The following is a 19,216-nucleotide window of genomic DNA, read 5'->3' on the forward strand; positions in this document are numbered from 1 at the left end:
TTTTTATGTATAAATCAAAAAATATTTGTATAAGTATATGACTTTACCAAAAATTTAATACATTTACAATTAATCCCTCCAATATTAAGATAAAATAAAAGATAGATAAATTAAGAATTATGTATAAAGAAGGTTTAAACAATATTTTTATTTATAAATCAGAGAAAATTTATATGAATATGTGATATTACTGACTATATTTGCAGTTCATTATTTCAAATTGTATCATCCAATAAAATTAAAAAAAAAAAAATTAAGTTATGTAAAAGGAAGATAATATAACATTTTTATTCATAAATGGGAAAAGATTTAGATGAATATATGATATTACTAAATATTTAATAATTACTGTATTTACAATTCTGTTAATTTTCATAATCTAATATTCATTATTTAGAGTATTTAATTCCATACATTAAATTGTATATTGAAATTGATAATTGCAATTAAGAGTTGAAATATTTTAATAAATAATTCTTATAATTTTTTGTATTTATTGTAATCATTTTATATATTATAATTGAAACTTTATTCTCAACAGAGAATTACTTCTAGTCAATTATTAAGAAAAATATATAACTAACAAGTTATATATTTTTCTTAATAATTGACTAGAAGTAACAGTCATTAATCCCCTAATAATCAGAATTCAAAACATAACTGGCGGCATTCCCGTTCAAATTGAGTCCGCACGACCGGATTATTACAAAACGTCCTGAACGTCGCAATTTAATTTGCGGCATTGGAAACTACGCTAACCAACTGCACACGTACACACACACATAACGCAACATAACAGACAGAAAAGCAGCCCGTAACAAAAACATACCCGACGACATTGTGTACTTGTATATTCCGTTCAAATATTAGCATAGAATGAAGAAATGTTACGCCCGGAAATTACGAATGGAAACAAAACAATCCGGTGAAAACAAAACGGAGGTGGAACGAGAACGCACCAATTTATCCCGAACTGATTTCCATCGCTCGAAACGAGTTTATTATTTCAATTCTTCGCTTTTACTTAAAAAATGAGTCGCAATTTATGGTCGAAGCAAAACTGGTCCAATCAAACTCGCAAATTAACAAAATGTGCCTAAAAAACGGCACGACGAACTTTGCGGCGGAGCAAATCGATGCCCGCGAAATTATGCAAAGAGCATAATTCGAGAGCGTCGCGACGGTGAGTGCGCGTCGTCGCCGCGAAGTGAAAAATCCTGTGTGCACAATCGTATAAATTAGCGAGACAATTTCCGTGGCGGCCACAAAAACGTAGCACGACGGCCCGACAATTCGCCGTGGCACTTTCGTGGCAAGTGGCGTCGTAAGTAAACCCGGGCGAGAGTTTTCTTGCAGTTGGCTCGGCGTGCACACAGCAACAAAACTGTAACAGCGCCGCCGTGCCACTCCAGTTTATAAAACCGCAAGGAAGTTATTAGGGCTTTGCTCAAAACAATCCCTAAATGAGTTTACTCTTACAAGATTACTCCGCATCTTGATTAAAATTATAAACGAACCGGGAGCCTTCCACTTTCACTTAACCGAATTATCTTGGGCTCAAAATTCATAATTGATACGCCAGTTGTATTGTGTGCCCCCGGTGCGATGGGTTATGCTTATTTTTGGAGGTGAAACGTGACTCGTCGACCCGAAACCACCGAAACGTAATTACTTAATCAATGGAGGCGTTCCGCGTAATAATTAACTTATATTTAGGACAGGTTGAAGTAGGACTTTGGACGGATGTAGATGCGCAAGCGCAAATTTGAGGGGTGTGTCTGTCCTATTCCCAACTTAACCATTTCCTAAAATTATTTTCTATAATATATGTTATCCATATTATTTGAATATGAAATAATAAAATAATATTAAATTAGCTATGCTATGTCCAATTCTCTTCTTCATAAAATATATTATGTAATAAAATTACTATTGATTGTATAAACATATGAATTAATTGTTATTTTTTGCATATATCAAGTATTGAGCAGATGCGCATGTCCAGATATGAAGGGCGTGGCTATCCTATTCTCAACTTAGCCATTGTCTAACACTACTCCGCATCTTGCTTAAAATTATAAACGAACCGGGAGCCTTCCATTTCCACTTAACCGAATTATCTTGGGCTCAAAATTCATAATTGATACGCCAGTTGTATTGTGTGCCCCCGGTGCGATAGGTTATGCTTATTTTTGGAGGTGAAACGTGACTCGTCGACCCGAAACCACCGAAACGTAATTACTTAATCAATGGAGGCGTTCCGCGTAATAATTAACTTATATTTAGGACAGGTTGAAGAAGGACTTTGGACGGGTGTAAATGCGCAAGCGCAAATTTGAGGGGTGTGTCTGTCCTATTCCCAACTTAGCCATTGCCAAAATTTTTTTCTATAATATATTTTATCCATATTATTTGAATATGAAATAATAAAATAATATTAAATTAGCTATGATATGTCTAATTCTCTTCTTCGTAAAATATATTATATAATAAAATTACTATTGATTGTATAAACATGAATTAACTGTTATTTTTGCATATATCAAGTATTGTGCAGATGCGCATGTCCAGATATGAAGGGCGTGGCTATCCTATTCTCAACTTAACCATTGTCTAACACTACTCCGCATCTTGCTTAAAATTATAAACGAATCGGGAGCCTTCCACTTTCACTTAACCGAATTATCTTGGGCTCAAAATTCATAATTGATACGCCAGTTCTATTGTGTGCGCCCGGTGCGATAGGTTATGTTTATTTTTAGAGGTGAAACGTGACTCGTCGACCCGAAACCACCGAAACGTAATTACTTAATCGTTCCACGTAATAATTAACTTATATTTAGGACAGGTTGAAGTAGGACTTTGGACAGGTGTAGATGCGCATGCGCAGATTTGAGGGGTGTGTCTGTCCTATTCTCAACTTGCTTAGCCATTGCCTAAAATTTTTCTCTATAATATATTTTATCCATAATATTTGAATATAAAATAATAAAATAATATTAACTTAGCTGTAGTATGTCTAATTCTATATATTATATAATAAAATTACTATTGTTGTGGATATATGACATTATTAAATAATTAATATATTTTCAATTAAATCTTTCAATTTTTATCATACAATATGTGTCAAAATAAAAAAAATAAAGATATATAAAAAATTATGGATAAAGAAGACTCAAATATTATTTTTATTCATAAATCAAAGAAGATTAAAACATTTCCTGTGAATATATGATATTATTAATTAATTATTAAATTTGTATTTAATTATTTCAATTTTTATCAAACAATATTGTGTTAAAATTAAAAATAAATCAAAAATTGTTGATAATAGAAGGTTTTATTAGTAATTTTATTTATAAATTAAAAAATATTTATATAAGTATATGATTTTATTAAAAATTTAATATGTTTACAATTAATCCATCCAATATTAAGTTAAATTAAAAAATAGATAAATTAAGAATGTATAAAGAAGGTTAAACAATATTTTTATTTGTAAATTAGGGAAAATTTATATGAATATGTGATATTACTAACTATTTAATATATTTACAGTTCATTATCTCAAATTGTATCATCAAAAAAATAAAACATAAAATAGATTTAAAATTATGTAAAAGGAAGATAATATAATATTTTTATTCATAAATCGGAAAAGATTTAGGTGAATATATGATATTACTAAATATTTAATATAATTACAGTATTTACAATTCGATTAATATATTTTATCCATATTATTTGAATATAAAATAATAAAATAATATTAACTTAGCTGTAGTATGTCTAATACTCTTCTTCGTAAAATACATTATATAATAAAATTACTATTGATTGTATGAACATCTGAATTAACTGTTATTTTTACACATATCAAGTATTGTGCAGTTGCGCATGTGCAGATATGAGGGGCGTGTCTATCCTATTCTCAACTTAGCCATTGTCTAACATTTCTCTTTCTACTAGGTCCTAATTATATTATTTGAGTATAAATTAGTGTGTATACTTTAACCTAACTGCACTGAATCAAAATAACTTTGTTGTAAGATATGTTATCTAATAACTGTTGATTATATGAACATTCGAATTATCTGTTATTTCTATATATCGGATGCGCATGTGCAAATCTGTCGGGCGTGTCCATTCTATTCCCAACTTATTCATAAATTAAATAATAAAATTATTGTTAATTGTAAGATCTGAATTAACTGTTATTTTTGCATATCATCTATTTTTTTAATTACAAAGTATGTCATGTAATAAAATTACTACAGATTGTTTTTGCGTATCAAATATTAATTTTTAAAAGTATACAATCAACGTAAAACACCATTCAGCTTAATAGTATTAAAAGCATTTTTTACATTATTAATTGCTTTAATATTGAAAGCTTTTAATCCACAATCAATTATAATTTGAGTTCTTTAATACACAAGAACTCAATTTATACATAGATATGCTGTATAAATATTGATACTAGATAGTGAATTAATGAATGCACATCAGTAAATATTTTCCTCGATCGGCGATCGCACAATTTAGTACGTGAATCATTAAATATAGATATTTAATACACAAAGCGGCGTCCCGGGCAATAACGTTTTTCTCTAATTGTGGATTATCGTGTTCGTATTGATAAAGATATCGAAATATAATAACCGCGCATGTGGGGGTGGATACCGCAGGGGTCTTAATTATTGTTTACCAATAATGTTTGTATTGATTATCAGCCACGGACTAATATTATTAAGGTTCGTTCGACGACACAAAACAACAAAAAAATACTCTAATGTTCTCGTGTTATTGTATCGATGTTTTCTTTCGCTTTTATGCTTGATTACTAATAGTGGACGGAAACCACCGGTTGTGTGTTTGTTTTAAATTAGTCGATGCTCAAATTATTTTGATACACAAATGTTCGATTGCTGAATGGAACTTTTAGAAAATATGTGGTTGTATTTTTAATACAATTACTTTATTTTTAGACTTTATCAAGGTGTACTTTTCAATCACTACATATAATTACATCTCTGTTTTATTTTTTATTAATTAAATTTAACATTATTAATATTATATTAATAATTAATGTATTTATATATTACAAATTTTACAGTATTTCTATATTAAATTATAAAATTTTATGTTTATTTAAATATTATAAATAATTTATTTATTTTTTATTAATATATTTTTATTTAAGTTGCAATAGTTACAATTTTGTAGCTTAGTTTGAGAACTAATAAATTAAATCTGTATACCTATAGTGTATTCTCACAAGGTACAGAGTGAAGTAAACAATAGTCATTTCATTTAGTTACAATTTTGTAGCTTAGTTTGAGAACTAATAAATTAAATCAGTATACCTATAGTGTATTCACACAAAGTACAGAGTGAAGTAAACAATAGTCATGAACTTCACATCTTCGGCTGTACTTAAAGATTCTCTTTCATAAGTTATCATAAAAATGAACATTATAATTGACTTTAACTTCAGAAATTTTCTTAATAAAAGTGTACGTTTAAATGTTCATATTATTGTCTGTTCTGCAGTATGTTTGATTAAAACAATACGTCAATATAATTGTTTACCAGTGGTTTTGGTTAGTTATTTATTAATATTTGCAAAAAATCAAGGGTCAAAAGTAAAACAACTATAAAATAAAACAACCTTACGTACATTTCGCCTTTCTTTAATTAGTATCTAATAGTAAATACAATATTTTCAATAACTTCTAAATAACTTACAAATAAATTATAAAATTAACTGTATTGAATATACGGTTTGGTTGCTTTATTTATGAACTCTGCTCGAAATAAAAAGTTATAAAAATTATGTAAAAATAAAGATGCATATACAAAGGAATTACACTTAGTAATTATAAATATAATTTAAATTAAATAGAATCGTTTTATTAACAAAGTGATTATATTGTTAAATTGGTTCTCTGAATATGAACAATAGTGTAGTTTGAATGGAGTATAGGTCTTATTTAGATGATATGTTTATGTCATTGTCAAAATCAGTATTTTCAAACACAAGACATCAAGATAAACCTTTCAAACACAATTAAAAAGTTTCATTGTAAAACTATGTGCCGCATTGAAATTTATTTGCTCAGTCGCTTTAATACATTAGAAATAAAACTCGGCGGGGCCGCGGGGAGTACAAAGGATCCGAGCGCCATAATTGAAAATGAACCGAGACAATGGTCCTGGAGGACAAGTGGATGAGGCCCAAATAAAAAAAAAAAAAAGAAGTAACAGGGGGCCAGGGAGAGAACGCGTCTGATGCAAAATTCCCCGCGAAATGCCACCGTCACACCGGAAACAAACTCTTAATCGCGACTTTCTGTCGACTTTTGCTTTGTGTCCCAGACCTTGTGCCGTAAACAGAGGCAGCGCGGCGGAATAATTGGAGCGGGCTTCATTTTCGTGACGCACCTCTCCTTCCTCCTATCTCGATTCTTTTGCCAACCGCTCCGCCGTGCTTTATTATCTTTTCAATGTGGTCGTGGTCTCTTTTTAGTTTTGTTTTCAGTCCGGGGATTAAGTTTCGGCCCGTAATTCATTGCTAGTTCTACGCCATAAATTACTTAGCATCCAATAAACTCCCGGAGTATCGCAATTAGGTTTCGTGCAGGTCACTCGTGTAATTAAACGCATCCATCAAATTCTTGATCTGACACATAATTTGGATGTTGACTAAATTAAAAAGTGAACGAAAATGATGAATATTGGGAGAACAGTCTACTTTGAAAAGAAACATTTTCGGGAGAAGTCTTAGATTGAGATTGGGAGTTGGGCCAATGTACCATGAAGAGTTTAAACCCTTCTAAATTCTAATTTTCGTAAAAAAAGTAATGAATATTAATAAATAGAATATTTTTCTAATATATTTATTCCGCTTTATCAAGTAAGTCATGAAATAAAATGTCAAAAATATTCAGAACAATTCTTAATGTGTTATTTCTGACATTCAATTTTGAAGCTGATTATGAAAACTAATATATTAAGTAAGTATTTAATATTTTTAAATATTTTCATTCCATGATTTAATTTAGTTGATCCAAAGACATAATTATGTTACAAAAATTATATTTTAAAGTAGGTTGGTAGTTTCCAATTTTAGATAATACTAAATTAAATAACGATTGAAGAAAAATTCGTATATCAAATTAATCATTGGACGCTTAATTTCAAAGTTGACTAAATAAAAATAATGACTATTGAGAGCACAATTTGCTTGTGTTGAAATTGGACCAATGTCCCATACAAAGTTTGAACCCTTCAAAATAGGTGTACTTTAAGTTCTAAATTTCATAAAAATATTAAGTAGAATATTTTCGTAATGAATTTACAACAAATCAGTTTTGTAGTTGATTGTAAAAACTAATAAATTAAGTCAGTATTTAACATTCACAGACATTTTTTACATTGTTAGGTTAGTTCATCAGAAGCTATTTCAATTCTGCTGTAGACTTTAAAATATTTTTTAAAGCAATTTGTTACACATCCAGTTTGGAGAATGCTAAATTAAATGTAGTATGAAGAAAAACACATCCATCAAACTCATAATCTGACACATAATTTGTTGACTAAATTAAAACCCAAACGAAAATAATGAATATTGAGAAAACAATTAACTTTGATCGTCGATTTGAGCAGAAACATTCTCCGGCGAAATCTCGGATTGAAATTGGAAGTTGCGGCAACGTCCTGTGCAGAGTTTCGGGCTGTTTTCGTTTTTTTTTTTTTGGGGAGGCTGGAGGCGGCGTCCTTCGCCGAAAACTTCTCACCCGACTTTGAAAGCGATACTTTCTCGGCGGGAGAGAACGAGAACGTCGTATGATAATGAGATCTTATTTTCCCCGTAACCCAATCTGACGAAAGGGTGTTTGAATTACGTTTTCTTTCCGGTAATTCGGCTACGTGTACAGTTTTTTTTTTGTTCAACTTCGGGTTATTATTCTCGAGACTGCTTTCGCTCAAACTTTTTGACGATTTTCATGATAAAAAACGTCGTTCATTAAAAGTCGGCGTATTAAAATAAGATTCGGAGTCGATGTCATAAAATTGGTGGATGGGAGAACAAAAATAGAATCGATGGGTGTTTTTTTCATTATTTTGGATGGCGAAGTATCCCACAGGGCAATAAAAATTCCAGACGGAAGCTATTTAGAATAATACAGATCAGATTTTGCTTCTGTATTCTTTTTACGGAACTGTCTTCGGATTTTTACGATTGTCTTTTAATTCCGATCTGGGCCATAAAATTCCTATGGATTGGTTTATGTCAGTTCTTGTTTAATCTGTTTTTGGAGGGTTGTAAGTTAAATCTGAGCGAGTTTATTTCTTATTTACCAGAAACTTTGAATAATATTTCCGCAAATGTAATTTTAGGAAAACTCAATTTTTTGCGACATAATCGAAGTTTTAGTGGTTCCCGATCGCATAAATCACACAATGGGAAAAAGGTGCGAAAAAGGGATTTCTACGGCGTCGTCCAAGCAAAGGCGGTTTTCATAAATTCCAAATCACGGGCTTTGAGAACGACAAAAGTTCTTTCTGCAGGTCGCGGGCCGTAAAATTTATAACGACCCCCGTTTAATGCACAAATAAGCACGGCTTGGTGCCGGGATTTAGTTTGAATTTATTTTAAAACTTTTTAGAAGCCCGTAGTGGCAAAAGGCAAAATAATTAATCATGTTTTACGCCATTACACAAATGCCTGGCGAATATATATTATTAAAGGTCAGCGTGGATTTACTACTTAAAAATTTTATTAGTTCCGTCTGTGAAGTTTTAAACTAAACAACTGACTTAATAAAGAGTTTAATGGGGTCATTTGGTTGGAAGCTTCAGCCACGTTTTGCTAGTTTTTTGTTCCTTGTCTTTAATGCAAACGGAGTCTGTTTTATGTACCCGTAAACAATGATAACCACACCTTGAGTTTACGTCTTTTCACTGTGCTATTTATAAATTATAAAGAATGATTTTAAAAAAATGTTCCGTTTTGGTTTATAATTAGGCAGTTTTCTCAGTCCCATTTTCTTTACTACTTAGTTAAAATGTAAATTAAGAGCCGTTATGGTATTTTATATTTCCGGGATCTGCCGAAATTGTCGTCGCCTAATTACAGACACACTGTTCCGAGAAATTAACGTACCACACCAATAATAATTGATTATTAAAAACGATAAAAATACACTCTTTTAAATTGTTACAAAAATATTAAAAAATTGTTTATTTTTTTATATTTCCACCTCTACTACGAAAAGACAGCCTCACATCATACTCAAAAACTAAATATCTTGTAAAAACGTTTACATACTTTTAAAAAGTCATATACAAAAATGTTTCAAACTTAATAAAAACAGTGTACTATTTATATAACACATCGTTCAAAAAGTCCCGAGACAACGAAACAACATTTTTTTTTTCAAAAATCATTTTTATTCATCAATATAATCTCCTTTTAGAGTGATACAATTGTTCCAACGCCTTTCCAACATTTTTATACCATGTTTATAAAAGGATTTATCCTTTGCTTTAAAATAGGATTCAGTTTCGGCAATGACCTCCTCATTCGTGCCAAATTTCTTTCCCTGGAGCATTTTTTGAGATCAGCAAAGAGTCAGTAGTCGCTGGGAGGCTAAATCTGGAGAATACGGGGGGTGGGGAAGCAAACCAAAGCCCAACTCGTTCAATTTTGCCTTTGTTTTCATGGACTTGTGGCTTGCTTGTTGTGTTTTGTTCCATTGAAAGCAATCGCGGCACCCACTTGGAAAAAACCTTTTTCATGCTCAATTTTTCATAAAGGATTGTAAATACGCTTCCAGATGATCTGTGTCATTTCTGCAACCTCACGGACCTTCACTTTGCGATTTTTCATTATGATTTTTAACACTTCACTCACACTTTCCGGTGTAACGGCTTCCAATTGCCTACCCGGACGTTCCGCGTTGTTTTTGTCCGTACGACCACGTTTAAACTCAGCATACCACCGACAAATCGTTGGTTTGGATGGAGAGGAGTTCGGGTAATGTTTTTCAAGCCATTGCTGGGCTTCTACGGTGTTTTTCCCAATAAAAAACAATGTTTTATCAACACACGAAACATGCTTTTCTCCATTTTTCAAACAAATTACAAAGTGACTTTACTCTAACCTCGATAACTCTGATGTTTGTGGTTCGATCGACGTGAAATTTTTACACGTTTCATGTAAAGGTTCATACTCTAGGGAAACGTGGCCAGTTTGGTACTACTAGGACCATTTCTGGGTTAGTCTCGGGACTTATTGAACGATGTGTTAAATAGAAAAATTTAATTACAAAATTATAGGTGGAAAAAAGTGGTTAAAAAATTAAAATTAATTATCTTTGTTTGTTGCAGCTCGTTGACGATGAACAACAACAACGCGAGTACAAACAACAACAACAGCACAAGCAACAACAACAATTTAGTGAACTCCGGTCAGAACAAGCTCGACCAGCAAGAGCAACCGGACAGTGACACGATAAAAATGTTCGTCGGACAAGTTCCACGATCGATGGACGAGAACGAACTCAGAAGGATGTTCGAGGAATACGGACGGGTGCATTCGATCAACGTGCTCAGAGACAAGGCCACGGGCGCCAGCAAAGGTAACCAACCCACCCTCGATTATTTACTTTCACGTCGGCCCAAAAAGAGTCGAACACGCGTCCATTAATATCGTTAAAAACCCGCCCCAAAAGTCGCAACGAACAAAAAAAAAACTACCCAAATGAATGTAAGCCACGTTTTTATTTCCGTATCGGGACCGGGGGGAAATGGGTCCGACGATTAATTTTGCGTACAAGTTCGCATTCTTGTCGCGTTTTTGACCACCCCCGGTTTTGTCCTTTTTATTCGGCCGCAATCAATCATCGGGCGACGTAGGATTTTTACACACGTGAATGTGTGCCACTTTTATTGCCCATTTTTATTGTTCAATTTGTACCTTATCTGTGTCCGGCTCTTGCGGACCTTTAATTTGTTATCATTTTCCGAGATTAATGCTGTCACGTAACTGTGCATTTGAAAGGATATACATAAATCAGGTATATTTTTAGAAATCCAACAACAATGAATGGGTTCTTAATAAAAACGATTTAATTTAATCGGTGTTGTTATTTGGGCGCATCCACCATTTTTGAAAATTTGATCTAGGAACATAATTTGTAGTTTAAAGTTAAAACTAGCGAAACAAATATATGGGTATCTAGAAACACATAACAAATTTGGTTTGCAAGGTTCAGTTTATTATTTAAAATTAACAATATCACGAGTTTAAGTCATTAATTGCGCATTCACCAAATTTACAACTGATATATGTATGCCAAAATGTTGATTTTATCAAATTTTTCAGAATTACAGACCGTTCATTAAATAACCTATCACAAAATATTTTATTAATAAACAAATTTGACAAAAATATAAAGAAATTAGTTAAGAAATATTTTATAAATCTTTTCATAATCTTTTACTATTTATGTTAATATTTTTATATATACTTATTATAAAAAATATATTCAAAACTGTAAAAAATATTTATAACAAAATTAAGTAGAAATAAAAAGTGTCGTTGGATTTATTTTAATATTAAAATTGTATCTTATTAATATTATCTGTATAATTTAATAAAAACAGAAAAAACTGTGATAAAATAAAAAAATAAATTAATATAAATAAGAAGGAGCTTTTTAAACTTAAAATGTGTAAATATCTTTCGATAGAGCTATAATATAACAATAAATTTCATTTATAGAAAAAACATTTTTGGTTTTAACTTAATATTAAAATTTTTAGTATTGGCATCATATATCATATTATATTTAAAAAAAATAAAATTTATCTTATTTTTTACTATCTAAAAAATGTGTTTAAAATTTTTTGATAAAACTGTAATAAGAAATATGTATAACGAAATTTAATGATTTGTCACTGATTTAATTTTAATATTAAATTTATATCTTATTAATTTTCTATATAATTTAATAAAAATATTAATTAATTAACAGAATTAAGAAACATATTAAACTTAAAAAATAGTTTAAATATATTTTAACAGAAATTCAATTCAACATTCAATTCTATTTATAAAAAACATTAAAATGTTTATTACTATTATTGAAAATAAAAAAAAAATTATAAATTGACCAATTTATGACATAAGTTGCATAATTAAGAAAGTTTATATATTTTATTTTTATATTTTAATAATATTTACAAAAGTATCATAGAACACAACATAAAAATTAAAATTTTATTATGTCATGATAATTTTAAAAATATTTCAACAAACCATATTAAAAGTTAGCAGAATTTTTCATTAATATCATTAAAATATAAAAAAACAAAATTGAGGCAAAACAAAAAAGTGACCTTACAGAATTTGGGTTTATTTAAACATTAAAATTTTCATATAATTTTCAACAAACCATATTAAAAGTTAGCAGAATTTTTCATTAATATCATTAAAATATAAAAAAAAATGAGGCAAAACAAAAAAGTGACCGTACAGAATTTGGGTTTATTTAAACATTAAAATTTTCATATAAAATTATTGTTGAAATTATAAAAATATATTTTATATTCAATAAATTTTAATATCCCAATTTTATATGACCATTTACTACATGGATTTAAATATGTAATTACCTTTTAAATTAAAATTATAGTCGCATAAAATCAAAATAATTTTTGATTACGTAAGTTGCAAAACAATTATTTTACATTTAATTAAAAAATATTTCATTTATTATTGAATATTTTATTTTAAATGTAAAATTATCAATTTATATTTGCTTGTATTTTCTGTACAAGTTTGTTTATTTTTAAATGTACTCTATAATTTTATTGCAATTTGTTTATTTACTTTGCAGTTTTATGCGGTTATAAAATGCAATTTACATGGCAATAAAATACATAACAAATTTCTTTTATGTACTTTTCGAAATACTTTGTGTGTTTTAAGTTCTGTTATTATTATAAAATGTAAACTACCGTATTCGTTTAATTTACATCTAATTTATTATACATATAATATTCTACGATGCGTCAATATTTAAACAGCTAATAAATATCACATAAGCATCGCATGCACCATTTTAAGAGCAATTACAGCAGTAACAACTTACAAGTTTTGAAAACAAAGTAGCCACATTATTGGCAATTTTCAAAGTCCAATTAACGCCGTGAACCAAAATAAAACGGGGCGCACCGCACAAAGAAAGTAAAACGGAAGAACGAAACAGTGTATCATAAACAGACCCGGGGTTTTAATGAATCGTAAACCAAACATCAATCGGCCACTTTGATTTATTATCGCACTGCTACGACTGACGATTTAATGAATTTATTGTTCCGTGCGAGGGAAAACGGTCGCCGATATTTGCATCGCCAATAAGTGTAACAGTACGCGACTACAACGGTTTCGGCTTTCAAAGTAATGAATTAATTTAATAACATAGAATTTGGCGGCTGGCGCAACGAAGACATTGTTGCGCGATGCATAATTTCGGGGCCGGTGGAGGAGGCGACGCGGCAGAACGTTGCACATTATTTTATGAATTACATGCGTGTTACGATTCGGCATTGGTTGTTTTATGTTTCGGGGACATGCGATGCGATGATTATTGAGTAGAACACCACCCGACGCTTTTGTTACCACTGTCGATGTTAAATTCACTTTTATTAGGCTTTGGGTGATAACTGTAATTTCGATGGAAAAATATGGAAATGTGTCATTTGGCTGATTGTTTCAAACATTGCATACTAGTAAAATAAATGTTATTGTTCACTGTTTTTTCTTTTGATCAAGATATTACATTATTAATAAAACAAACTATATACTGAATTTTTTGTTGGAAATATATGTAACTAAATAACCAAATCAGAAATAGACCAATTATCTTCTAATAAAAGGAATTCTGCATTTTCTGAATTTGATAAAAAAATACTTTTATTAATGTAACAAAATAAATACATTTTGTTTGAAATAAATTAATAAACAAATCAGAAACAGAAAAGCTACCTACTATTTAAAAAAATGGTGGATGCATTGGTTTCAGTATGTTGATATACTGTAAAATAAAATAAGTTGTGTAATTTTCTGTATTATTGCAAATGTCACATCTTTTTAATAAATAAATAAAATAAAGTTTTATGTAGGAAATAGATAACTAAATAATCAAATCAGACACAGAACAAATTTTAAAACCAATTTAAAAAATGGTCAGTGCATTAGATTCATTGTTTTAATTAAATTAATGTTGATACAGTGTATTTATGTTGTAAAAACTATATAAACTGTATTTATTTATATTGTAAAAACAATATAAACAGTATTTCCTAAGTTAAAAATAATATTCTGTATATTTCTGTATTCATTTTTGAAAAGATTATATTTTTATTAATAACACAAATAAAACTCAAAATAGATAACTAAATAAACAAATCAGAAACAGATTAACTTCTTTAAAAATGGTCAATCAATTTTCAGTGTTTTAATTAAATAAATGCATCGTTAATGTTGATACTGCGTATTTATACAATAAAAACAATATAAACAGTATTTTCTTAAGCTAAAAATGATATAAATTCTGTAATTTTCTGTATGTATTTTTATAAAGGTCATATTTTTTTAATAAATAAAATGTTTCAACGTTAATGATGATATAGTGTATTTATATTGTAAAAACAATATAAACAGCATTTCCTTAGGCTAAAAATAAAACAAATTTTATAATATTTTGTATTTTTTTTCTAAAGATTATATTTTTATTATAAAACAAATGAAAATTATTTTTTATAGGAAATAGAAAGGTACAACGTTAATGTTGTGTGTACAGTATATTTATAATTTAAAAAAACAATACAAATAGTATTTAATCAGCCTAAAAATAAAATAAATTCTATAAAAATTTTCAATGCACTGGTTTCAATATTTTAATTAAATAAATACAACGTTAAATAGATAACCAAATCAAATCAGAAACAGAGCAGCTTTGTTAAAAAAAATGGTGGATGCAATGTTTGTAATTAAATAAATGTTACATTAATATTTCTAATGAGAAAAGACAATGAACAGTTATTGTTAGCACAAAAATACATAAACTGTTTGTGACTAAATAAGCACAACGTTAATGTTGGATGAATTACATTCAGAATGTAAAAATACATTTTGTTTGAAATAAATTAATAAACAAATCAGAAACACAGCTATTATTTAAAAAAATGATGGATGCATTGGTTTCAATATCTTGATATAGTGTAAAATAAAATAAGTTGTGTAATTTTCTGTATTTTTGCAAAGTCATATCTTTTTAATAAATAAAATAAAATTTTATGTAGAGAATAGATAACTAAATAATCAAATCAGACACAGATGAACAAATTTTAAAACCATTTTAAAAAATGGTCAGTGCACTGGATTCATTGTTTTAATTAAATTAATGTTGATACAGTGTATTTATGTTGTAGAAACAATATAAACTGTATTTTTATTGAAAAAACAATATAAACAGTATTTCCTAAGCTAAAAGTAAAATATATTCTGTATTTTTCTGTATTCATTTTTGAAAAGATTATATTTTTATTAATAAAACAAATAAAACTCAAAATAAATATCTAAATAAACAAATCAGAAACAGATTAACTTCTTTAAAAATGGTCAATCAATTTTCAGTGTTTTAATTAAATAAATGCATCGTTAATGTTGATACTGTGTATTTATACAGTAAAAACAATATAAACAGTATTTTCTTAAGCTAAAAATTATATAAATTCTGTAATTTTTTGTATTTATTTTTGTAATGGTTATATTTTTTTAATAAATAAAATATTATAACGTTAATGTTGATATAGTGTATTTATATTGTAAAAACAATATAAACAGCATTTCCTTAGGCTAAAAATAAAACAAATTTTGTAATATTTTGTATTTCTTTTCTAAAGATTGTATTTTTTTTATAAAACAAATGAAACTCATGTTTTTATAGGAAATAGATAGGTACAACGTCAATGTTGTATTTACAGTATATTTATAATTTAAAAAACAATACATATAGTATTTAATCAGCCTAAAAATAAAATAAATTCTATAAAAATTATCAATGCATTAGTTTCAATATTTTAATTAAATAAATACAACGTTAAATAGAAAACCAAATCAAATGTTTGTTAAAAAAATGGTGGATGCAAGTTTGTAATTAAATAAATGTTACATTAATATTTCTACTGAGAAAAGTGTACATTATTAGCACAAAAATACATAAACTGTTTGTGATTAAATAAGCACAACGTTAATGTTGGATGAAGTACATTCAGAATGTTAAAACAATATTAAGAGTAACCCCCATAAAATCAAAATATATATACATGGACCATAAAGTGACATGTAATTTACTACGGATATATTTTAAAAAGATCGCCGCGGTTTAAATGAGGTCTCCAACACGACAAAGCAATAACAGATAAGAACGTCTTTATGAAGTTTTATCAGATCTCCCCCTTTTTTATGGGCACGGGGTTCTCACTCGAGGAGAGCGAAACAAAAACCTAAATCACAATAATAGGCTGATATCCCATTTCGTATTATAATTTGTTTCAATTTTTATGATAATTTCGTCCGGATTTGTATAAATCATGTATAAATCAACAGGCAATTTGAATATTTTCCATGCGAAAGGATCAACGCCAATATGAAAAAAAGGACGATCCTACAGTCGACAGCTTCGTTCTTCTCGGACACGAATATACTGTGCAAACATTTTTTACGGCTCTTATACGTGATTATTTTTTACGTTAACGTAAAAAATTAAATGGAGGACGAAAAAATTGTTCTTTGTTCTGAACTTATTGGGCAGATTCCGGACCTGTGGAGGAAAATGTATGGGTTGTCTATTAATATTGTGCCGTCCCGTCGATTTTCGTCCATTACCGCCTTGATAACATATTAATTAACTGGCATTATTAATTTAATTTTGATATGACCCGCTGAAATATCTCATTTATACAGAATTAAGTTTAATCTCTATTGATTCCATTGTAGGTGGATTGTCGGCAGGAAATGTTCGAATTCAAATTTAATAGAGTACACAACCAGGCGGGCACTTAATTAGATTAATGAAATTCGGATTTAATTACTTTGTTTTCTTTGGCCGTGCGTGTTATATTTAAGTGTTGATTTAAAAGCAATAAAACGAATTAATATAATTGGATTCTTTGTATTGACGACTGGCCGTTTGTTTTATGGCTAACACGGAAACACGACAGAATAATTTATTTGCTTTTTATATTTTCGGTTCGTACGGAAATTTCCGGGAGACGCGCCACACCGGAATCCGCCAACAATCGGTCGCCGGTGTTCTCACTGCACAAAACCATTCGGGCCAGATGCTCGACGTCTCCGATGCCGAAGCCGCAAACTCTATTTTATTGGAATTGCACCATAAAAAATGCATGTACAGTTAATGCATTTCGGGGGCGCCCGGAGTCGGACCGGAACGTCTCGTTTCCCATTTACCCGATGTTATTTTAACACTCATTACGTCCACAAAGAACTGCGTTACATTCAACGCAGAACATTTTCCGCCCCATCTCGCGCCGCCACCCCCGCACCGCCGAAGTCTTAAGAACCGTCCGTAATTGCTGTTTTGATACCAAACATTCGCGGTGCAAATAAAACTCCGACGGATTTTGCTCGGGAAATCAAAGAAGAAGTTTTAATGAAAAGTAGCCGCGATAAACTTCTCTGATGCATACTATAAATTTACGGACTTTGCGCATTGTTTTGCTTTCGGTTCGCAGGGTTGGGTTTGATGTAGTGGCCACAAAAGAAATTAACTGACGTCTGAAGTGAACATTAATACCCTTGTTTACTGCCAATATTCAAACTTGCAGTTTTGACAAGATAACGAATATTTTATGGGTAAATATTAACAATTTTTATCACATCTTTCACATTCCACAAATCTAAAACTCAATAAATATTTATTTTGTCCGTAATTTTCTCTCTAGCATTTATCAAATATTACATATTTAATCTTTGGAGACGACATACAATAGTGGCCAAATTATAACAATTTTTTTCGCCAATTATAATTATTTAATCATTGGACGAAATAAATCTGTAAGAAAAATTGAAATTCTGCGTTGCCAAGACCGAGAAAAGCATACAGAGATGGCTAAAAATGTATAATAACTAAATAAGTCACTTATTTCCTGTATTATTAAACAATTTAGAGAATCTGACTAATACAAAATATTAAAGTTAAATTAAATAAAACAAATTTAATCTTTTCAAATTTGACATTTTAAATAGTTGCTATAATAATAACCTGTGTATCTTTTTAAATGTTAACAATATATTTTTTAACCAAATTTTTGTTAAAATATGTATTTTTATTTACAGGATTTTAGATAAATTTTGAAAGTTTTATGTATTAATACATTGAACTAAGAAAGACATTTTTAAATACACTGCTCCAAGAAATTAATGATCCTCACCAATAATAATTGATTATTATTAATGTTAGCTGAAAACGTATACACTTTTTGTATATTCATTTGAAAATACTGCCGTTGTATATTGACAATTAGTGAAAATTAAAAAACATGTTGTCAAAACGTTTACATACTTTTTAGAAGTTATATATGAAGGTGTTTCAAAGTTAATACTACTTACTTAAATAGAAAAATTTATTTACAGATTTATATTTGGTGCGTTAATTTCTTGAAACAGTGTAAAATTATAAACGTTTTTTTAATGTTTAAAGATTTTAAAAATTATTTAGTTTTGTCCCAACTAAAAGTCACTGACCTGGGCTTAAAATGAAATTAAATTTGAATTTTTTATTTGCACATTCCTAAATCTAAAACTCAATAAATATTTATTTTCTCCGTGTATAGTATCTTTCAAATATTACATACCTTTTCTTTGGACGAGACGACATACAATAGTGGCCATAATTATAACAACTTCTTTTGCCAATTATAATTATTTAATCATTGGACGAAGTAAATCTGTAAGAAAAGTTTAATTCTGCGTTACCAAGACCGAGAGAAACATACAAAGATGTCTAAAAATGTATAACTAAATAAGTCTCTTGTTTCCTGTATTATTAAAAAATTTAGAGAATCTGATCAATACAAAAAAATAATAATAATTAATGTTTGCTGAAAACGT

At 29.2% G+C, this 19,216-nt stretch overlaps 1 protein-coding gene across 5 annotated transcripts in view; it reads left to right on the top strand.

The window, feature by feature from the left end:
• LOC109600431 (CUGBP Elav-like family member 2) overlaps window positions 1-19,216 on the top strand; it is a 372,127-nt gene that overhangs the window by 255,075 nt on the left and 97,836 nt on the right. For all 5 annotated transcript variants that reach the window (XM_049967989.1, XM_049967986.1, XM_049967987.1 and 2 more), the window contains one exon: window positions 10,399-10,649. In XM_049967989.1, the coding sequence (XP_049823946.1) occupies window positions 10,399-10,649 (251 nt within the window). The remainder of the gene's footprint in view (window positions 1-10,398; window positions 10,650-19,216) is intronic.

The sequence above is a fragment of the Aethina tumida genome, chromosome 5 (genome assembly GCF_024364675.1).
Source record: "Aethina tumida isolate Nest 87 chromosome 5, icAetTumi1.1, whole genome shotgun sequence".
Lineage (NCBI taxonomy): Eukaryota > Metazoa > Arthropoda > Insecta > Coleoptera > Nitidulidae > Aethina > Aethina tumida.